Genomic DNA, 24748 nt, shown 5'->3' with positions numbered 1-24748 from the left:
CCTCCTAGATTCACAATGTTGACCTTAAGTAAATAATCATTTTATTTCAAATTCTACACCTACAGAAAATTAATATTCTTTTGCAAGAATTGTAGGAAGGTTAAATGAGAATAAAAATGAAGCCTGTCAAGCACTATGAAAAAAAAAAACCATAGAGGCAAAACCAAATGTATGGATAAGTTGTATTCCAAAAGTTCCCTGGCAATTCTGAATTGGTTTTCCTATAGAAACAAAGTTAAATAAGCTTCTTACTACAAAGCCTATTTAAACCACTTAGTATTTTGCTTTAGATGATTAAAGTAATTAATAACTAATTTCTTAGTAACTAAAAATAGCACTACAGAATTAAACTGTCAGTGTTTCTACAGGAAAAATACAGATACAGAATCCAAACTGGATGTCAAGGAACATATTCTTTGTTGAATATCGTCTTGGTGGCATGGTTAGAAATACTTCAACCTCCATATCCTTATGACCTCAAGCTGAGAACAGGGAAGTAGGCAGATGAGGAACCTAGAGTTCCAGGGAGATATATGGACTTATATAGAGGAGAGAAGATGAATGCTGAGGAGCTAGGGGCTCTTGAAAGTGTAAATCCACAGGGACTCTTTTCAGGCATCCATTTTTCCACGTACAAATCACAGGACTGGCCTCTGCCTCTGGTGTTTTTCTCGTTGCAACCACTTTTGATGGTGAGGGCTGCTCTTTCCTTAACCCATTTGAGAAGAGAACAAAGTGTACCTGAAACTAAACACATAGTTCTTGAGGATATCTAAGGATTTTTATAGTTAACAATGGTTAAAGAGAAAATCCCTAATAACTGCAAATATTGGTAAATAGCTTTCAAATAGTAATGACAAAAATATCTATACAATACTTGGTACCTGCATACTTAATGTTGTTTATGTGTACTGCTAATTCAAATAAAGAGAAATGTAGCATTAATTCTCTTTTGAGAGGTAAATAAAATATTTAAAAGTCTATTACAGGGGGCAGAATCAAGATGGCAGAGTAGAAACAGGACTTCCGTGTGACTCCCACTTTCACCTCTTCCAATTCAAAGGTAACTCTGAACAAACTTTGGAGCTACAGAATCCACAAATGACACAGAGAAGCTAACCTCCCGCTGAGGACAGCCCAGTAGGAAGTGGCCAGCATAGCGTGTTGGGAGATGAGCCCAGCCACACTCGAGCCCAAGCTTTTAGCCACAGGGAGGCTGCAACCAGCCACCAGCTGGAGGGACTTCAGATCACCAGCAGCTTGGCGGTTTCTAGAATTATCAACCTATAGATGCTAAGGACAAAGTGAGAGGTCAGTGCAGTGTGGACTTTGTGAACCTGGAGTTCGGGAGGACTTTACCCCCTGGGGGGTTGTGAAGCCGCCCCGTGGCTTCTTCAGAGCTCCTGGTCTGCAGATTGTAGGGGGACCAAGTGACCAGTCTGAGGGGTAACACCTTTTGCTTTAACCTGCTTGGATTTTGACTGCAGTCTAGGGTGGAGGTCCTGGTGTGTGTGACCAGTTTGCCAGAGCATGTGGAGGCTATAGAGAGGGCACCCAACTAATAGCTCCAGTGACTGCGAAAACCCTAGAAATTTGGGACAAAGCTCCCCACTCTGGTAGCAGAATTCTACTGTGGCAAAAAGTTCAAAAGTCAAGTAATTGAGTGGCAACATGAGGAAGCGAGGGAAGCAAGGCAAACACAGTGGTCTGACTTTGGATTCCTTTTTTGGGAACAAAAAGGATCAAAGCATGGAGCAGGAGGAAGACAGAGAAGTCAGAACTCCTGCACCAGAATCTTCCAAGAAAAGAATAAGCTACTTACAGGCCACAGAGGAGCTTAAGAAGGATTCTGAAAACCAAGTAAGAGAAGTGGAGGAACAATTGGGAAGAGAAATGAGAATGATGCAAGAAAATTATAAAATGAGAGTAACAACCTGACTGAAGAAAATAACAACTTAAAAAACAGACTAACTCAAATGGCAAAAGAGGCTCAAAAAAATCAACGAGGAGGGGGAGGCCAGGTGGCACAATTAGTAAGAGCATCGGCCCCAGAGTCAGGATGACCTGGGATCGAATCTGGGCTCTGATACTTAGCACCACACCCAGAAATAACTGGCCGTGTAACTTTGAGCAAGTTACTTAATCCCAATTGCTTTAAAAAAAAAAAAAGAATCAAAAGACACTAAACAGAAAATTAACTCCATAAACAATGAAACCAAGTAAATTTTAATAGATGAGGAGAAGGCCTTAAAAAGCCAAATCTGTCAGATGGAAAAAAATCTCAAAAGCTCACTGAAGACAATCTTTCCTTCAGAATTAGACTGGAGCAAATGGAAGCTAGTAATGTTATGAGAAATCAAGATACTATTAAACAGATCCAAACAAATGAAAAAATAGAAGGCAATGTGAAATATCTCACGGGGAAAACCACTGACCTGGAAAATAGATACAGGAGAGATAATTTAAAAATTATTGGACTACCTGAAAGCCATGATCAAAAAAATAACCTAGAAATCATCCTTCAAGAAATTCTCAAGGAAATTTGCCCTGATGTTTTAGAACCAGAGGGCAAAACAGAGGTTGAAAGAATTCACCAATCACCTTTTGAAAAAGATCCCCAAAAGAAAACTCCTAGGAATATTATAGCCAGGTTCTGGAGTTCCAAGATCAAGGAGAATATATTACAAACAGCCAAGAAGAAACAATTTGAATATTGTGGAAACACAATCAGGATAACACAGGATCTGGCAGCTACTACACTGAGGCATTGAAGGGCTTGGAATATGATATTCCGCAGGGCAAAGGAGCTGGGATTAAAACCAAGGATCACCTACCCAGCAAAACTGAGTATCATGTTTCAGGGGAAAATATGGTCATTCAATGGAATAGAGGACTTTCAAACATTCTTGATGAAAAAACCAGAGTTGAAGAGAAAATCTGACATTCAGATACAAGAAGCAAGAGAAGCATGAGAAGGTAAACGAAATCATAAGGAATTTATCAAAACTGAACTATTTACATTCCTACATGGAAAAACGATAATTGTAACTTATGAAACTTTTCTCAGCTTGAGAATAGTTGAAGGGAATAGAAATGTATGTGTATATGCATGTACATATGTATACATGTGTTTATGTATGTATGTATACATACATGTTTATATAGGAGGGTATATGAATACATATGTGAGTGTATGTGTATATATGTGTACAGGTATACACAGACAGAGGGCACAGGACCAACTGAATAGGAAGGGATGATACTTAAAAAGTGAAATTAAGAGATGAGAGAGGAATATAATGAGAGGATATGGGGAGAGATAGAATGGGGTAAATTATCTCATATGGAAGAGGCAGGGGAAAACTGTTACAATGGAGGGGAAGAACAGGAAGGCAAAAGGGAATGAGTCAACCTTATTCTCAATGAATTTGGCTTAGGGAGGGAATGACATACACACTAAATAGGGTATCTCACCCTACAGGAGAGTAGGGGGGAAGGGGATGAGAGGGGGAATGATGGAAGGGAGGGTAGGCTGGGGGGGGGAGGGAACTTGGAAGCACCCACTTTTGAAAAGGGATAGGATCAAAGTAGAGAACAGAACAAGTGGGGGGTGGGATGGGATGGAGGGAAATATAGTCAGTCTTTCACAATATATCCACTATGGAAATGTTTTGCATAGCTACACATGTACAACCTGTATCAAAATGCTTATCTTCCCAGTAAGGGTGGGTGATGGGGGAGGTACAGAAAGAATCTGGAATTCAAAGTTTCAAAATCCATGTTTAAAAAATATATTTTATTATTATTATTTTACATGTAACTGGGAATTAAGATATACAGGCACTTGGGCATAGAGATCCACTGTGTCCTACTGGAAAGTTGGAGGGGGAATGGGGGAAGATACGAGAGGGGAGAGATAAGGGGAAGGAATATTCAGTGTGAGCACTGTTTTGGGGGTGGTGGGTAGGGGAAAAATGGGGACAAAATTTGTAACTCAAAATCTGGCGGAAATGAATGATATAAACTAAAAAATTAAAAAAAAAAAACTTAAAAAAAAGTCTATTGGGGCAGCTAGGTGGCACAGTGAGTAAGAGCATGGGCCCCAGAGTCAGGAGGACCCAGGATTGGTTCTGGCCTCAGATACTTAACACTCACAGAAAATAACTGGCCCTGTCACCTTGGGCAAGTTACTTAACTCCAGTTGCTTAAAAAAAAAAAGTCTATTACACTAAAAATAATCATCTGACATACTCAATTAAGTGTTTAATTGGGCACTTGAGTGGTGGTAAGCCAGGCATGCATGACACATAACATAATAACTTTAAGAAACTGTTTCACTCACCATAGCCCCATTACTTTCACTCGTTTAAAAAGAGGATTACTGATGTGAACATTTTTAATGTTGGGCTTGTAGTTTAGTATATAAGGCCTTATTCTTTCTTGGTCTAAATTAACAGTATGTAAATCAATGATAGTTATATATATATATTTTTTAATTTTAGGCTGAGATTAAAAGGCTCTATCATAAATTTTTTCTTCAAAAAGCTCCTCAGCATGCACGTGTATCAAAGAATAAGGAAACTAACATTGTTTGATAAGTCAAACGAGACTAATAAAAAACATTCTTGCTTCTTTTTTTAATTATTAAAATGTTAAGCCATTAAAAATTATATATTGGTCTTTATTCAATTGGGCTGAGATGTTCAATTTAAAGATTCTAAGAACCTGAAAGGCAATTTGGAGTAATAATAAGTGAACTGGTCTTAAAAATCTGGGTTTAAATCCAGGGTCTGTGATCAAGAGCAAGCTGCTTAACACCTCAATGCACCAAGCAACTCTGTAAGCTTGTCAATTGGAGATTAATTGCCCCTCTGTACAACAGGAGAAAAATTTCCATATTGGGAGTGACCCTAGATTGATGAAACCATTGGTTTAGACTGAGGGGAAAAAATGATATTAGAAACAAAGAATTTGGAGGACCAGAAGGGATATGAGGCACCATCTAATCCAACTTTCTTATTTCAGATACAAGAAAATTAAGGACAGTGGTTTGCCAAGGAGAGCAATAACAAGATCTTCAGTTTCCACATTCCTACCTGTAATGGTCATGGGGATTTGAAGATCTTCCCTGCCCCTTGTACTGGCAATCAAACAGGGATTTAGCACCTTGTTTCAAGTTCATGATTTTATTAAGATCTGGAACTTGTGAATCCCACAGTAGGAGGAACTTACTGATATAACAGGAAGGGGCAGAACAGGGAGGAGCTAATACCATACATAAGGAAAAGCCCAAGCAAGAGAGCCAGAATTGCTGAGAGAGAGAACTGCTAGGATCCTGAGAACTTCTGAGAACTGCTACGAATTGAGAGCAAAATTTGAGAACAGAACTTGTGGTCATAGAACCAAGGACTGAGAAATGAACTAAGAACTGAGAAGAACTGAGAAAAGAATTGAGAAGAACTGGGAGGAAGCAGGGCTGTGGTGCTGGTACTTTGTCTGTCTGTTTTGATGTTACTTTGTCAGATTTGTCTACTGATAGAGGACTTTGCTGCTGTTAAGAAGCCCTGAAAGAGGATTTTCTTGTATGTTTACAGAAATCCTAGAGGAGGGTCTTGCTGATGTTTTCAGATATCCTAAGACTATACTCATGAATTGTTGTTAGGTCTATGTTGATTTCACAGGCAGAAAAATGAACTGATGAGGAGGCCAGCATGACTGTTATTGTGGCTTTCTTAAGCTTTGTCTTCCCAGGAACAGAAACTGTGAAGGACTTGAAACTTCTCCTTGGGTATTTAATGCAAACTGAGAAGATCATGATTTACTGTGGCCTAGGGGTGGGAGGACTTTGTACTCTGTATCCTGTACTCTTCAGGATGATTGAAAACTAATCCCCAATTAAGAAGAAAGAAGGCTTTTTGACTGAGACATTAAGACAATGTGACCTAGGGGTGGAGAACTTTGTACTTTGTGTCCCTTAAGGAGACAAGCCTCCTTAAGGATAACTGAATTAAGGACTTACTAAATGAATATACTTTGTTTAAAACTATGTGGGCATTTCAGTGATAAGCTGTTATGTCATTGAATGCTGTACTTTGATTTCTGTCAATGTTTTGCCTTAATTTACTGCTGAATAAATGGAGAGTTCATCATATTATGTAATCAGAACCTTGAAGCTGTTCACAGTAGCAGCTGTCTGTAAAGCTGCTTGTGCTTGGCTTTACACTCCTTCAATGCCTCCCCTTTTCCTAATGTATTTGGTTTGAGAACTAATTTTTCAAACTAACTTTCTTCTCAAGTTGGAAATCTTTACACATATTTATTTTCTCCCACAAATAGAAGAAGAAACTACCAATCCATAGTAAATCAAAAAGTAGTTCAAGAAAGTAAATTATAATCTAATTGTCCAGAGAGTAAAAAAGTAGATTAGGTCTTCAGAGAGGAATTATTATCAAATTAATTGTAAATATTTATAACTATCTATCAAGAGGGACAATTAACGTCTACTTCTATACTTGAAATTACTATTTCTCAGGCCCATTCTCAGAAAACAATGGAGATTGGGAGTAATAAATGATCTGCCAATATCCTTTTTCTTAGGCAGGTAAATATAAATGGAACTAGCTATTAATAAAAGCCTTCCAAAAACTTGAGAAAAAATTTTCTGCGTATCACAGAATTCATTTGTTAGCCTTAGAAATCTAGTCTGAACATTAGCCACATATATTAAGGGAATGAGTAAGATGGTTCTTTTTGAGGAGTTCATTAACTTTTAAGTCTAAGACACTAACAGTAAATACATTTCTGTCATTTTTCTGTTTTATTACAAATTAAAACTTATTAGCATGCTTTGTATTTAAAAGAGCACCTGTTTCCCAAGTGAATAATTACTTATTTTTCTAAATATGTAAAATGCCTCTAACTTTTTGAAAGACAAACAATTATTGCTAATAATCAAATAATCAAATTTAGGGAATTATCTTGATAAATGTTTCATATTTTATAAATACTGAATATGATGTTTCAGGTAAAGGAAGTGAATGAAATTATTCCTTTTTTGGTGGGTCATCAACTTCTAGGATATTAAACATTCTCAAGCTAAATTACTCATCTCTAAGAACTTGAATGCTTTACCTTCAACTACAAATTCTTACTAAATGAAGGGTATGATCATTTTGGTTTCATTAAAAACAGTTTTTAAAAAAAGAACCTTATTAAAGTTGTCCAGCAGGAGCGGCCATCCAAGCAACGCAAATAACAACTGATAGTTGTTTTCTTAAATTGTTTAATGTCTTCTAACTCCTCCTCTCTCATATCTGGCCTCTGAGCTACAAACAACTGCATCAGGTTAAACAGTTCTTCCACTGCCTAAAAAAGCAAAGGAGAAAGAGTAAAAAATTATACATGCTATACTGACAGATGAAAATGCAACAAAATTGGAACTGAATGAAAATAACATGAGCAAAAGTTATAAAACTGCAACTAAAAACTTGATAATTATTAGGTTTAACAGGGAAATCATAAAAAATGAGAAGCTAAAAGACAATAATTTTATATATCAAAACCTCTAAGATCAAAGAAAACTGTTTTTATATAAATACCTACATTAAAATAAAAAATATAAAGATTTTACTCAAAGATCATAAAAAAAACCAGTGTAAAACCAAGTTTAAAAAGTGAATATTAAAGATAGAGGCGAAAAAAACAGATTAGAGACTTAGATATGTGAATTCTTAAATAAATCCTGAACTTAAAAAAAAATACGAAAAGTAAGATTTAGCATAAAAAAGTATAATTTATAAAATTATGAATGAAAAAGGAGCACAAAAGAAATCAAGTAATACACCATTAGAAAATTTAAAGGAAACAGGTAATTACACTTAAAAAATCAGACAGACTAATTCTCAAAGAAATAAGACAAGTCACTAAAGAATTAACGCCATAAAAAAATACCTAACCTTTAATCCACAACAAAATTCTTTCAAGCTTCTCAAGAACAAATAACCTCTAAGTTAATAGAAATTATTAAAAAACATATAGAAAGATCAAGTGTTATATAGGTAATACTTTTTATGGCGCAAATATGGTATAACTTTAAAATCAGGTAAAGGTAACACTAAAAAAATTACAGGCAAAATTTCCTAATAACATAGATACAAAAAAAAGACATACGTCAACAAAATACAAAAATACAATAAGAAATTTACATCAGGCATAACATTATGTGTAATTATTTGGTTCAACATCAAAAAATGATATGAACAAAATAAAACAAAAACTTAAAAAAAAATCTATATAGTTAAATCAACAGATGGAGAAAAATCCTGTGATAAAATCTAGCATTCATGAATGTTACAAACACTAAAAAGAATAGGTAAAAGGGAATTTTTTTTTTATCCATCATAAGTATATACTTTAGAACAAAGCCTAGCTAACATTACACACAAAGAAGCATTAGAAGTATCCTCACTAAAACAAGCACAAATAAAGGATACCTATCTCATCATTTTAATTTAAAATAACAAATCTAGTGACTGAAATAAGACAGGATTAATATTGGATCAAGATATCACTCCTTGCTGAATAATCTTATCTGGACATTTAGAAAAGCCATCCATAAAGACAATTCAACTAAGTTGCAGGATTTAAAATGAATTCAATAAATAATCTTCATTTTTATTTACTATTAATAAGAAATAAGAAAACATACTACACAATAATAACAATTTTGAAATATTTTATAATTAACCCACCCACCTAAGAATATAAAATACCTATATAAAAACAAAGGAATAATTTCATTCATTCAAAAGAATGAACAAGATAAAGGAATACCTAAATAACTAAAGCAACATCTAATGTGTATGTATGGGTTGGATTAATATAGGAAAAATTACAGTATTTTCTAGACTAATTTACATATGTAATATTATCAATCAAAATACTAAGAGACTTCATAAAATGTAACTGGAAAAAATAATAACGTTTACATGGAACTCTTTGGGTTCCGTATGCATGTTTAGTTCTCTTACAATATACCTGGTTTTCACATTAAGTTTTGTGAAGCTGTTATTCCTTGTTAACATTATAAAGTGACTTTCATGAAAACCATGGGAGGAAATAGACAATAGATCAATGGAAAAGAACAGACATTGTGATGGATTCAAACAATATATATGAAAGATGACGTGTTTAATAAACCTTCAGACCTCTATAAGAAGGAAACTCTTAACAAGAAATTCACAGGGCGTCATTTTTCCAGCACAGGCAACTTAGGAAGACAGAGAGGTCTGTCAATATTGGGGTGGGAGTTGGCCAGGCAAAATGGAAGGGACAAGGAGTCTTCTACTGCCCAGGGACATAGCCAAGGGCAGGAAGCACCATGGGAGAAAGAGAACCCAGAGCCTCTGAACCAGTTAAAGCTCAAGTAGAAGAGAAGCCACTGGGCAGCTGTTACCTATTACCCAATTCTGAGTCACAAATCTAGGATAGAAAGGAAATGTTGGGGAGTCAAAGCTGAGTACTGGGCATAGAACAAGTTCCAGAATTTAAGAATGTGCTCTGAGCCCAGGAGCAGAGAGCAGCATTCACTTCTTACCTTGAACCTCAGAACTTATAAACCCTCAGTGTAACAATCAGAACAGGAGACCAAGAGCAAAGAAAAGCCTGCAATCTAGTTGTCCTGAACCTGCAAAACCTCCAAGCAGGCTAACGTGACAGAGTTCAGCAAGCCTACTACCACTCAGCTATACAAAACCCAACAGGTATACAAGGTCTTGCCTACTAGACGACAAAACTTCAGAAAACTGAAATTTCAAGATGCCTTGTTCAAACTTTGGGGGAGGAGAAGTTATCAATTCTAAGTGATCTTCCTTTTGGTCACCTAGCAGGAGTTTCCCCCCAGTGGGTTGCAGAAATAAAATTCCCTTAATAAAAGAATCTGTTCAGTAAAACTTAAGACTCAGTCAAAAGGCCATTGGTTTCCAACTCCTGATGTTGACCAGCATCTTATATTGTATACCAGGATAAGGTCAAAATGAGGACATGATTTAGGTAAAAAATGGGTACACAATTAAAGGATGATACCATCAGCAAATTAGGAGAGCAAGGAATAGTTTACCTGTCAGATTTATGGAGAAGGGAAGAATTTGTGACCAAACAAGAGATAGAGAGTGTTACTAGATGGAAAGTGGATAATTCTGCTCATATTAAACTAAAAAAAGATTTTGAACAAACAAAACCAATGCAACAAAGCCTAGGAGGAAAGCAGAAAGCTTGGAAACAATTTTTGTAACAAGTATTTCTGATAAAAGCCTCATTTCTCAAATATAAAAAGAACTCAGTCAAACTTATAAGAACACAAGCCATTCCCCAACTGATAGTTAAAGGATGTGAGTAACCAATTTTCAAATGAAGAAATCAAAGCTATCTATTATCATATTAAAAAAACCTCTAAATCACTATTAATTAGAGAAATGCAAAATGAAACAATTCTGAGGTACCATCTCACATGTACCAGATTGGCTAACAGGACAGAAAAGGGAATTTATCAAGGCAGGAGGGATGTGGGAAAATTGGGACATTAACACATTGTTGATGGAGTTGTGAACTGATCCAACAACTCTGGAGAACAATTTAGAACTATGCTCAAAAGGCTATAAAACTGTACATACCCTTTCATCTAGCAATACCACTATGTCTATTTATGAAATAGATTTTTTAAAAAGGGAAAATGACTCACATGCACAAAAATATTTACAGCAGCTCTTTTTGTGGTGGCCAAGTTGGAAATTGAGGGGATGCCCATTGGGGAATGGCTAGACAATTTGTGGCATATGATTTTAACAAAATACTATTGTAAATGATGAGCAGCCTGACTGCAGAAAAACCTGGAAAAACTTAGATGAACTGATACAAAGTGAAGTGAGCATTATACATAGTAAAAGCAATACTGTACAAGGAAGAACTGTGGATGATTTAGTTATTCTCAGCAATATAACGATACAAGACAATCCCAAATGGCTCATGCTATCCACCTTCAGAAAAAGAATGAATGGAATCTAAACATAGATCAAAGCACACTCTTTTTCACCTCACTTTTTTCCCCCTTTCAGTCAAAGTGTCTTCACAACATGACTTTCACAACAAAAATGAAACATCTTACATGATCACACATGTATAACCTACATAAAACTGCTTACGCAGGGAAGAAGGATATGAAGGAAAGAGGGAAAAAATTTGAACTCAAAAATTTTAAAGCATGAATGTTAAAAATTGTCTATATGTAATTGGGAAAAAAAATAAAATATTATTAAAAAAACAAAAAGAGCTACTATGGTATTCCTGAGGAAAAGAACAGAGCTAAAGAGACATTTTATAACATTCAAATTCATCTACAAGAACAAAAGGACTTGAGAGGTATAAAAAGGTAAAATGAGTGAGAAACTGATTAAACTATTCATATTCTTGTTGGAGAGAGGACATATACAATACCTCAGAACTGTATCATTACCAGGGGTCTTCGAGGGAAGGATTCACAAGCGAATTCTACCTAACACTTAAAGAATAATTAATTTCAATACTACATAAACTATTAGGAAAAACAGGCAAAGAAGGAATCCTACCAAATTCCTTCTACAATGCAAATATGGTGCTAATACCATGTTTCCCCGATAATAAGACACTGTCTTATTACAATTTTTTGGAAAGAAAACCACCAGAGGGCTTATTTTCAGGGGAGGGCTTATGTTGTCCTGCCTCAGCTCTCCTCCACGGCACTGCTCTCAATGGTGCCAGCAAGCAAATCACTGGGGAAGAACAGGATGACGCGCTCACTGCTGCAGCTCTGATTGGATGCAGCTCGGAGCGCAGCGTGCGTTTCACAGGGGGAGGAGGGGACGGTGCATACAGAGGGTACCGTAATGTAGCGTGTAGCGCAGGGGATCACCTTCACTACAGCACCAATCTCAATAGGGCTTATTTTCGAGGAATCTTACACAGTAAGGGGAGGGCTTATTTTCGGGATAGGTCTTATTATCGGGGAAACACGGGTATCTAAACTAGGAAGAGCTAAAACAGAGATAAAAAACTATAGACCAATTTCCCTGATGAATATCAATGCAAAACAATTAAAATAAAATACTAGCAAGGAGATTATAGCATTATATCTCAAAGATCATACATTATGACCAGGTGGGGTTTATGCCAGAAATTCAGGGCTGGTTCAATATCAGGAAAACTATTGGTTTTTTAATATAATTTTCATTACCTCTAATGAAATTATTTTTTTGATTTGTTCTTTCACTCACTCATTCTTTTTTCCCCTTATTTTTTCTCAGTTGCATGTAAAAGAAATTCTTTAACATGTTTCCTTTTACAATTGAGTTGCCAGTTCTCTCCCTTACTCTCTTCCCTTAATAACTTCCTTGAAAAGGCAAGCAATTTGATATAGATTATACATGTGAAATTATGCAAATGATTTTCATATTAGATTTGTTGCAAAAGAAAAAAAACAGATCAAAAAAAAAAGAAATTTTTAATAAGTATTTTTAATACGTATTTTAAATAAGTATTCTTTCATCTGCATTTCAGGCTCTTATCAGTTTTTTCTCTGGAGATGGATAGCATTTTTCATTATAAGTCCTTCAGAATTGTCTAGGAGCATAGTATTGCTCAGAATAACTAACATTCACAGTTGATAATTGTACAATATTGCTGTTACTGTTAAAATGTTCTTCTGATTCTGCTCACCTCACTTTGCATCAGTTCATATGAAAATTTATATATATACTTATATGTATAATAAAAATTATATAAAAACATTGATATGTTGACCATATCAACAACAAAAACGATAAAAATCATATGATTATCTCAATTGATGTAGAAAAGTTTCTGACAAAATATAACACTCATTCCTATTAAAAACACTAGAAAGTATAAGAAAAAATAAGTGATATCTATCTAAAACCATCAACAAGAATTATCTGTTATGGGGATAAGCCAGAAGACCTCCTAATGAGATCAGGATGAGATAAGAATGCCCATTATCACAACTACTATTCAAAATATTGAAAATGCTAGCTGTAGCAACAAGAGAAGAAAAAGAAACTGAAGAAATCATAAGGCAATTAAGTAACAAAATTAACCCTCTTTTCAGTGATGGCATACTTGAAGAACACTAGAGAATCAACTAAAAAACTAGTTAAAATAATTAACACCTGCAGCAAAGTTACAGGATATAAAACAAATCCATATAAATCATCAGCAAGTCTATATACTACCAACAAAGTCCAACAGCAAGAGATTGAAAAAAAAAAACCTTCCATTTAAAATAACTGCAAGCAATGTAACATACTTGAGAGTCTGTCAAGTTTGCACAGACAAATCCAGGAACTATATGAAGATGATTACAAAATACTTTTCACACAAATAAAGTCAAATCTTTTTTTTTTTTTTAAAGCAATTGGGGTTAAGTAACTTGCACAAGGTTACACGGCCAGTTATTTTGTGTGGGTGCCAAGTATCTGAGGATGAAACGGATCTCGGGTCTCCCGATGCCAGGGCCGGCACTCTTACTCACTGCACCACCTGGCCGCCCCAATAAAGTAAAATCTAAACAATTGCAGAAAAGTTAATTGCTTATGGGCAGGCTAAGCCAATATAATAAAAAAGCCAATTCTACCCAAACTAATTTACTTATTCAGGGCCATATGAAACTAGCAAAAAATTATTTTATAGAGCAGGAAAAATAATATAAAAATTCCTATGCAAGAACAAAAGATCAAGAATATTAAGGGAATTAATGAAAAAAAATGTGAAGGAAGTACCAGATGTCAAAGTATATTAAAAAGCAGTAGTCATCAAAACAATCTAGTACTGGCTAAAAAAATAAGAGTGGCAGATCTGTGGAACAGTACATAATAGTAAATGACCATAGTAATTTCATGTGTTCGGTAGATCTAAACTTTTGGGAAAAGGACTCATTATTTACCAAAAATTACCACTGGAAAGCAGTCTGGGAGAAACTAGGTACAGACTAATAATCCATTTATTTAAATTTTAAAAAATTAAATTAAATAATTTAATATTCCATTCCAACATCATATTCCAAGATAAGGTCAAAATAGGTACGTGATTTAGACATAAAGGGTGATACAATAAGCAAATTAGGTAAGCATAGATAATTTTACCTTTCAGATCTATGGATAAGATAGAATTTATGACCAACAAGAGTTAGAGAGTATTATAGGATATAAAATGGTAATTTTGATTACATGAAATCAAAAAGGCTTTGCACAAACAAAACCAAGGAAAAATTGTTACATCAAGTTTCTCTGATAAAGGTCTCATTTCTGGAAGCTTTAAGTCAAGTTTCTAAGAATATAAGTAATAATTCCCCATTGATAATTGTCAAAGGATATGAACATGCATTTTTCAGATGAAGAAATCAAAGCTATCTATAGTCATGTGAAAAAATGCACAAAATCATTATTGATTAGAGAAATGCAAATTAAAACAACTCTAAAGGTACCAACTCACACCTATCAGATTGGCTAATATGACAGAAAAGTAAAATGACAAATGTTAGAGGACATATGGAAAAATCGGGATATTAATGAACTGTCAGTTGATCCAACCATTCTGGAAAACAATTTAGAACTATGCCTAAAGGGCTATAAAATTGTGCATACCCTTTGACCCAGTAAAGCCAAAACTAGGACTATATCCCAAAGAGAGCAAAGAAAAAGGAAACAAACCTATACATAGAAAAATTTTTATAGCAGTTCTTTTTGTGCCTGCAAAGAACTGGACACTGAGGGAATGCTCATCAATTGGGAAATGGCTGAACAAGTTGTGGCATATGACTGTATTTGACTACTTTTGTGTTATAAGAAATGACGAGCAAAATGCTTTCAAAATACCCTGGAAGACTCGTATGAACTGATGCAAAATGAGGTGAGCAGAATCAGAGGAACATTTTAACAGTAACAGCAATACTGTACAATTATCAACTGTGAATATTAGTTATTCTGAGCAATATTATGCTCCTAGACAATTCTGAAGGACTTATAATGAAAAATACTATCCATCTCCAGAGAAAAAACTGATGGCCTGAAATGCAGATGAAAGAATACTTTTTAAAAATTTCTTTTTCTTGTTTTTGATTCTTTTTTTGATGTTTTTTTTCTTTTGCAACAAGTCTAATATGGGAATCATTTGCATGACTTCACATGTATAATCTATATCAAATTGCTTGCCTTTTCAAGGAAGTTATTAAGGGAAGAGAGTAAGGGAGAGAACTGGCAACTCAATTCTAAAAAGAAACATGTTAAATAATTTCTTTTACATGCAACTGAGAAAAAATAAAGGGAAAAAAAGAATGAGTGAAGGAACAAATCAAAAAATAATAATTTCATTAAAGGTAATGAAAATATTCAGGCAATATACTAAAATTTATTGGATGCAAAGTAATATGTAGGGGAAAATATATACCTCAGTGTTTTTTTCAATAAAGAAAAGAAAGGTCAGTTCATGAATTGAGCATGCAATATAAAAAAAAATCTCATTAAATTACAAATAATTAAAAAATAAATTCAACCCTTCAATTAAATACCAAAATAGACATCCTGAAAACTAAAGAAGAACTACAAAATTGGAAAAAGAAAACCCAAAACATATTGAAATAACAAAAGAAAACAGAAGATTTTTGCATAAAAAAAGAGAAAAATTATTGGCTAATTTGAATTTTTAAAGAGGAAAATTAAAATACTGGCACTGAATATGAAAAAGGTAAATTTATAATCAAATATGAGAAAATGAAAATAAGTGGGAGCTTTTTTGCCCAAATATATGACAATAAAATTGAAAATATAAATGAAAATAAATATTTATAAAAATATAAATTGTTCAGATTAATAGAAAAAGAAGTAGAATACTTAAGTCTATTCTTAAAAAAAGAAATAGAAGAAGCCATAAATGAACTCTAAGAAAAAAAATCCAAATACCCTGCAGATTTACAAGCAAATTCTAGGAAACGTTTAAAAATTAATTCTAATGCTATATAAACGGTTTGGAAAAACAAAAAAGTCCTACCAAATTCCTCCTACGATACAAATATGGTCTTGATACCTAAACCAGGGAGAGTCAAAATAAAAAAAGAAAATTGCAGACCAATTTCCCTAATGAAAATTGATGCAAAAATTTTAAATAAAATATTAGCAAGGTTACAGCAACACATCAAAAAAATATCATACACTATTAAAATGGATTTACACCAGGAGTGCAGGGTTGGTTCAACATCAGGAAAGCTATAAGCATAACTAACAATGAAAACAAAAAAAATCATTATTTCATTAGATACAGGAAAAGCTGTTGACAAAAGACAACATTACTGTTAAAACACTAGGAAGAATAGAAATAAATGGAGCTTTCCTTAAAATGCTAAGTAGTACTTATCTAAACCAAGAACAAGCATTATTTCTAATGAGGATAAGCTAAAAAGAATCCTTTCCAATAATATCAGGGCTGAAGCAAGGATGTCTGCTATCATCATTACTATTCAATATTGTACTAGATCCTAGCTATAACAATAAGGCAGGAAATAAAAACTGAAGAAATATAAGCAATGTAGAAACAAAACTACTACTTTTTGCAAATGATAGGATGATTTACTTGGAAAACATTAGAGAGTCAACTTAAAAACTAATAAATAACAATGTCATCAAAGTTGCAGGATATAAAATATACACGACAAATCAAAACTATTTCTGTAAATTACCATCAAAACTCAACAATAAAAGAGAGAAAGTGAAATAACTATGGACAGTACAAGATATTTTTTTACTTTCCATAGCACAGACAGAAGTATATGAATACTTCTTTACATGAAGTAAAGCAATGTTTTATATGAAAACTCTTTACACCAATACAGATCTGAATAATTGAAGAAATATTAATTTCTAATAGATATGCTGGGCTAATAGTAATGAGGACATTATCTAAATTAATCTACTTACTTTGTACCATATAAATCAAATTACCAAAAAATTACTTTATAGAGCTAGAAAAGCAACAAAATTTTTTCTGCAGGAACAAAGAGTCAAGAATGTCAAGAAAACCAATGGAAAAAGAAGAGGGCCTAGCAGTTCTAGATCTCAAACTATACTACAAAGCTGTAATCATCAAGAAGATTTGCTACACATTAGGGATATGATATACAAAAAGAAATAAGAACATTAAATTATTATTTGATAAGCCCAAAGATCCCAGGTATTAGGGGCAAGAACTCACTCTTTGACAAAAACTGTTAGGAAACTGGAGAGCAGTCTGGCAGAAACTAGGCATAGAAAAACATCTCACACCACATACTAAGATATGCTAAAAATGGGTACATGATCTTCTAGACATAAAGGCTGACATCAGAAGCAAAGCAATGGAGCATGGAATAAAAATTACCTGTCTGATCTATCAATAAGGGTCCGGAGTTCAAGACAAGAAAAAGTAATAAAAAAGTTCGCAGAAGATAAACTGATTATATAAAATTTTAAAGATTTTTGAACAAACAAAACCTAATGTGACTAAAATTAAAAGAAAAGCATGAAGCTGGGGGAAAAATCTTTGTAGCAAGTTTTTCCTATCAAGGTCCCGTATTTCATACAAATATGTGTAGCTACATACACATATATAGATTTACACACATAAACAGGGAACTAAGCAAAATTTATAACAACAGTCATTTTCTGAATGATAGGCAGTTTTCAGAGGAAGAAACCTGAGTTACCAATAGCCATATGAAAAAATGCTCTAAATAATTAATTAGTAGAGAAATGCAAATGAAATAACTCTGAAGTACTACCACACATTCATCAGATTGAATAAGATGACTAAAAAAGAAATGACAAATACTGGAAAAAATATGAGAAAGCAGGTATACCCATGTACCTTGGTAGAACTGTGAGCTGATCGGATGATTCTGGAGAAGAATTTGGAACTATATCCAAAAGGCCATAAAACTTTGCATACACTCTAATCCAGCAAAACCACCACTAGATTTGTAATCCAAACAGAGCAAAGAAAAAGGAAAACAACATACACACACACACACACACACACACACACACATACACACAAATATTTCTGACAACTCTTTCTATGGTGGCAAAAAAACTGGAAATTGAGGGAATGTCCATCAATTGGGGAATGGCTAGACAAGTTGTGGTATATGATTGCAATGGATACTAGTGTGCTATAAGAAATGATGAGCAGGATGGTTTCAGAAAAATTTGGGAACACTTGTAAGAACTGATGTAAAGTGAGGCAAGCAGAGCCAGAACAACAATATATATGGTGGTAGTAGTATTGTAAAATCATCAATTTTGAAATATTTAGTAGTTCTGATCAACGTAATGGTCAACCACAATTACAGAGGACTCATAATGAAACTTCCTGATAGAGAGCTGATGGACTAAGAATATAAAATAAAGCACATCTTGTTTTTCTTTTTTGGGGGACTATGAGGGACATTGCTAATGGAGAAAATTCTTTGGCAAGACTATATGTTTTATAATAGGTTTTATATTTCTTGCCATCTCATTTGGTAGGTGGAGGAGGAGGAAGAGAATCTGGAACTAAAAATAAAAATAAACTAAATTTATTTTAGTATAAAAACTAAAAAGAAAATTAATTGTTAATCTTCTGGGAAAGGGATCTTGATCTTCATCTTATACTACATACTCCAATGAGTTCCAGCTGGAAGAGATTTGAACATAAGCCCCATCCCTCCATTAAATTTTTTAAAATAGGGAAGAAAACAGAATAAAAGATTTATTAAAACTGGAGATAAGATTAATTCTTTCAATTCAACAAATAGAAGGCAATTCATTTTATTAGGTATATAACTGAATGGCTTGACATCATGAAGATAAAGTTTCTCTAAAACTAAAAATAATGAAAAATTGGGGGATATATAAATGGCAGACAGATAAAATTTGACATATAAAGGACTGTTAAAGTGTCAGTAGAAATTCCCATTATATAATGGATAAATGGTCAAAATGTATCAATATTTCAAGAAAGGAAACAAATTATTAATAAAATTTTGAAAAAATGCTCATCTTCATCAATGATCAAAGCTGAAAACTGCAACTTTGACATGGTTTTAATTTGTTTTACTATCTCACACCCATAAAATGGATAAAAATAATTAAAAAGCAATTGAACCAAACACTTGTAAGGGTATAATATTTATTCTTTAAGGACCTAACATTCTACTGAGGTGATACAAGTATAACAAGTGAAATAAAGGACATGGCAATGGGAAGAGAGAGGGAGTACTCTAGCTAGCAAAAAGGGATGGGGTTCAGAGAAGACAAACTGAAATTCAAAATAAATGTAAGAAATCAAAGCTCCCACTTTAGCATCAGAGTTAACATCATCAGTGTATGACATTTTTAAGTCACTGAGTTAGAGATGATTGAATGTAACCGAGTTTTATAAATAAAAGGACAGCAATGATAATGACAGTAATTCTATTTTTTTGGCGGGGGTGGGGGGGTAGAGTGGTGAAGGCAGAGCAATTGGGGTTAAGTGACTTGCCCAAGGTCACACAGCTAGTAAGTTTTAAGTGTCTGAGGCCAGATTTAAACTCAGGTTCTCCTGACTCTAGGGCTAGTGCTCTATTCACTGAGCCACCTAGCTGCCCCAGTAATTCTATTTTTTCCTTATGTAATGGCATGGTATAGTGAAAAAAATACACTGATTTTTGAATTCCAAGGCCTGGATTCAAGCCCAATTTTCCTTACTGCATAGCTCATTTTCACATATTTTTTAAAAATAATAACTTGTAGAATCTACCTGTGTAAATCATTTATTTAGTTCTTCCAAGTCTTCAATTTCTTATGTATACAATAGGGAATTAACTCTGGCCTCCTTAAAGCATTAATGGCTTATTGGGGGGGCCAAAACAGAATAAATAAGTAATGTGTGAAAACAATATTTCAAGTGGTATTTGCTTGTAACACCAATACTCATGTTTTAAACAGAGGTAACCAAACAAAAATTGGATTAATGAACAATGTTAAAAATAACTCAAGACTAAATTTAGCATTTTTTCTTATCTATGTAAGGTCTACTTTGTAATATCGAGTATAGCATTTTCCTATTTCAAGACTAGAAATACGACTACAGTAGTCCAATTATCTTTAGAAAAAGTAAGACACTACTTAATGCCATCTTTTTATCTCTTTCCCCTTTACAAAAAAGTTTAAGAGGTTTTTTCAAAACCATATTCTGTAGAAGATCCATATTGATCCCTATACCACGTTCACGAAAATTTCACTTATATTACACACAATTAACATTACAAGGAAGTAAGCATAAGATTTTAGGTACTACTCTCCTTTTTTCCCCTTGGATATTGCTAACAAAGTTTGTACTGGACTATTAAGCTATTATTTAAGTAAATATAATGGAAACTAGTTTACTAAAACCAAAGCCAACACAGGTAGGTGATATGTCATTTCATAATTCAATAGATCAGAAACAATGTGACTAGATACGTTTACATAAACAATTGCCTTTAAAGAATCCAGAAACGAGCCATCAAAAAACAATATTATAGTTGTGTGTCATAATTTTACAAAGTTTAAGAAAATGCTACATTTAAGACTTCCAGGGATGGCTAGGTGGCAGAGTGAATAGAGCACCAGCCTTGGAGTCAGGAGAACATGAGTTCAAATCCAGCCTCGGACACTTAACACAAAACCTAGCCATGTGATCTTGGGCAAGTCACTTAACCCCAACTGCCCTACCTTCCCCCCTCCAAAAAGCAATAATAATAATAATAATTAAAAAAAATAAAGACTTGCAGTTAATAACTACCACATTCTAATAAAACATATCTAAACAAGTAACAGACTCTAAATTTGAAAATGAAGGCAGAGAATTAATTTACTTACTCCAGGGTACTGGCTAGCATGTGGTGTAAGATTCTTAAAGGCCCACTGAATATTCTGATGAGATGCTAGCTGTCTGGTAAATGCAGGTGATTGCTCACAGCAGAGCCTCAAAATGCCATAGTAGGCAGGCAGCATCCCACGGTTAAAAAGCACCACATCCTGATCATCATGGTCAGCAAGGATGTAATTGAAGGCAATGTTCTTGGTTACCACTGGGTTCTGCACAATAAGGCGGACGTTCTCTGGACAGTCAACACATACATTATACCAAAAAGAAAGCAAAGCTTGTTTATTGTGGTTGGTGGCTATTGCTGGCTCAGAGAGTTTAGGTTGGAAAAGGTTCCACAAGTCCATGAAATATGTGGAAAACATAAGCTTCTCTGTTTTGGAGATGAGACAGTATGTCATGAAACTAAAATAGGGCACCAACTTTGTGGTGCCATGAACAGCAGCATCAACATAAAGTTTGGCTCTGGAAAGCAAGCCAAGAAGTACATTGTAGACCTGATGCAGAACTACTGTGGTATCTGGACTGAGTGGCAGGTCACGTGTTGGGATATGCAAAGACCTCGTTGACCGGAACATTTGCCGGAATGAATTGCTTGGGATTAAGGATACCAGAAGGTAAGCTGCAGCTGGAAGATAGAAAACAAATTGTCAGAGCCTCGCAAAACATATCATGACCGGACAGAAAATTTAAAAAAAGCTGCAAAACAGAAATTATGTTTTCATTTCATAAATATTAAATGTTTACTGAGGGACACAATGGAAAACAGCATTTGCAAAATCTTTTTGTCCCTAATGCAATCAAACATTCCAAACATGTGATCTCTTCAATATCCTTGAAAGAAAATTATGTGGGGAGGCCAGGTGGAGCAGTGAGTAAGAGCAGTGGCCCTGGAGTCAGGAGACCCGGGATTGGTTCTGGCCTCAGATTCTTGGCACCCACACAAAAAATAATTGGCTGCGTAACCTTGAGCAAGTTTTACTTAACCCCAACTGCTTTAAGAAAAAAAAAAGAAAGAAGATTATGCAGGTTCTACAGAAATATTTTAAATGATAGAGAGCTTATAAAGAAGCTATCTAATAACGGACAGTAATAACTCCTTTAAATGGTGTAGAAATCAAACTCTGTAACTTTCACACATTTGTTGTATTGTTTTCCTCTGGAACAATAGAAGTTTGCTCTCTCTTCTATGTAGAAGAAGGCAGTGAAGCAACTGCCTTAAGATACTTGAAGATAGCTATTATGTCAACCCTTCCCTTGTTTAGGCTTAATATCTTGTTAAATGCTTCTCTCTCTTTCTTTCCTTTCATCCCTCCCCACCTTTCACTAAGGTCATATCTCTGCATAAAAAACTCTTCTACACCCACTTAACCTCAAAAGAAAATAACTTCAAGTATTTGTAAAATGCTTGTAAAAAACATTTCCACAAATCTGGCTTTTGCTATTTAAACAAATTTCTAACTTACAAGTTCTGACTCGAGGATAATTATGTGCCAAAAGAAAACGCTCAACCCAATTTTCCATATTCTGCAGCACCCAGCTATGTGCCAATTTATTGCGGGGTGTCTGTACTGCCAACCAATCGAGGCATTGAGAAGGGTTATATTCAATCACCTACAAACAAAATGAAAGGAAAAAAGTATTAAGCAAGTTTAAAGAAAAGATTACAAATGAATGTATTTAATATGATACAGATGATACAAAGTATTAGTTTTTAATTTGCTTCCATTTGCACCAGTAAAGAGGACATTTACTTAAATATTTTAAACCAAGAAAATCACAAAATAGATCATATTTGAGGGTAGTCTCACCTAAATAAAAGAATTTCTCATTTGACAAGTGAATAAATTACCACCTAATAAAGGATAAAAGAGGAAACAAATGGGAAGTCTAGCTAGGTATACCTCTCCAATTTTTACAGTTGGGGCTGGAAGAAAGAAGCATCACCCAGAGAAATCATATTGTTTGGTTTAAGCCATTAATAAGATGGCACTAATCTGTTTTACAGTTCTATCTTCATTCCTAGTCTAGTCAAGTTCATCCATTTTTAGGCGCCCAACTGTGTGATAACTATAAGTTATCAAAGTCAATTGACTGGGGGCAGCCAGGTAGCACAGCGAGTAAGAGCACTGGCCCCAGTGTCAGGATAACCTGGGGATCGAATCCTGGGCTCGGACACTTAGCACCCACCCAGAAACACCTGGCCGTGTAACCTTGAGCAAGTTACTTAACCCCAGTTGCTCAGGGGTGGCCAGGTGGCTCAGCAAGTAAGAGCACCAGCTCCAGTGTCGGGATGACCTGGGGATCAAATCTGGGCTCACATACTCAGCACCACACCCAGAAATAACTGGCCATGTAACCTTGAGCAAGTTACTTAACCCCAATTGCTTATTAAAAAAAAAAAGTCAACTGACTGAAAAAAAATATGAAAATTTAAAGCCAACTTTTTAACATACCTCCCATATCCGCTGCAGAATATAAGATGCAAAAGGTGGCATTCCTGGAGGCCCACCAGCAAATTCCATTAACATAGTTAATAATTTAAAGAAAGGGTTGGCAGCCTGCAACACATATATAATAAAACCTAAGCATTTTTATTTATAAAAGTTATTATGCACTTAAACATTAAACAACATAACCAAATAAGCGTACATTTACAATTAACTATATGTAAGAATGTATTCGATGTATGTGCATTCATACCAATACACACACACACACATACACACATACAAGTTTATTAGCTACTCCCCCTAAATTTCCTTCCATTGTGAGTTCCTTCATCTCCATATATACTTCTAGCACCAAGAGAGTGCCTTGTGCATGCTTTTTTTTGGTGGGGGTCTGGACTTGTAATTACATTTTTGTTGCAAATGCTGACAACCAATGAAGCTTAACAATACTTTTCACAACTCTGAGTCTTAGAGAGCTGCCTGTAGCACTAAAGAAAGAAAATGATATTAAAAAATGCCCTAATGGTTAAAATGCTAGCACATAGCTATTGCTTTACAATTTCTTTAGAAAGCAATTTACAATTAGTACTTCCAATTCTGCTTCTTACTCTCTTTGAAACCTCTTCAGTCAGGCTTTGATTTTAAACTTCTATCTTCAGTTACTAACGATATCTTAATTGCCAAATTTAATGGCCTTTTCTCAGTCCTCATCTTCTATCTCTTTCAAACCTCTGATACTGCTTATCACCCTTGTTCTTCATATTCTATTCTCTCTAGGTTTTAGCAACACTACTCTCTCCTTTGGTTCTTCTACTACCCATGCGATTCTTCCTTTTCAGTTTCTTTTACTGGACCTTCATCCAGATTACACCCAATTACTGTGGGCATTCCCCAAAATTGTCCTGGGCCCTTGTCTCTTCACTCATTATACTATCTGACTTGATGATCAGCTCCATGGATACAATTATCTCTATGCATATGATTTTTTTTTAAACTTAAATTTTATTTATGGAATAAAACAAGCATTTCCACAACAAAGTACAACAAAAATGATGATTGCACTTGAAACTACAAATCTATTATGTACAATTTGGTATTCCTTTGAAATATATAATAAAGTTGACAATGTCTTTTTTCCCCCCTTTTCCATTTCCCTCCCTACAGATATTGTTTTAAGAACAATTCTGAGTGAAGAAGTCTTTTTGACTATTATGAATACCCAAAGTAACTGCAAAGGACATATGAAGATGCATCCAGAGAAAGAACTGATAAACATAATTATGTACAGAATGATTTTATATATAAGTATATATATACACATATATACGTATACA

The 24748-nt window shown here is 34.4% G+C and overlaps 1 protein-coding gene across 3 annotated transcripts in view; it reads right to left on the bottom strand.

Annotated features, from left to right (window-relative positions):
* The window catches only part of USP34 (ubiquitin specific peptidase 34), a 322401-nt gene that overhangs the window by 18413 nt on the left and 279240 nt on the right, over nt 1-24748 (bottom strand). For all 3 annotated transcript variants that reach the window (XM_069069036.1, XM_069069034.1, XM_069069035.1), the window contains exons 66-69: nt 23418-23522; nt 22428-22575; nt 20955-21589; nt 7208-7365 (exon numbers count right to left, since the gene is read on the bottom strand). In XM_069069036.1, coding sequence (XP_068925137.1) covers nt 7208-7365; nt 20955-21589; nt 22428-22575; nt 23418-23522 — 1046 coding nt within the window. The remainder of the gene's footprint in view (nt 1-7207; nt 7366-20954; nt 21590-22427; nt 22576-23417; nt 23523-24748) is intronic.

This window comes from Petaurus breviceps, unplaced genomic scaffold (assembly GCF_028583685.1).
Source record: "Petaurus breviceps papuanus isolate PSGF00001 unplaced genomic scaffold, PetGlider_PUasm1.0 90775, whole genome shotgun sequence".
Lineage (NCBI taxonomy): Eukaryota > Metazoa > Chordata > Mammalia > Diprotodontia > Petauridae > Petaurus > Petaurus breviceps.
Note: the sequence above shows the minus strand (reverse complement) of the source record. Positions and strands in the feature narration are given on the sequence as shown.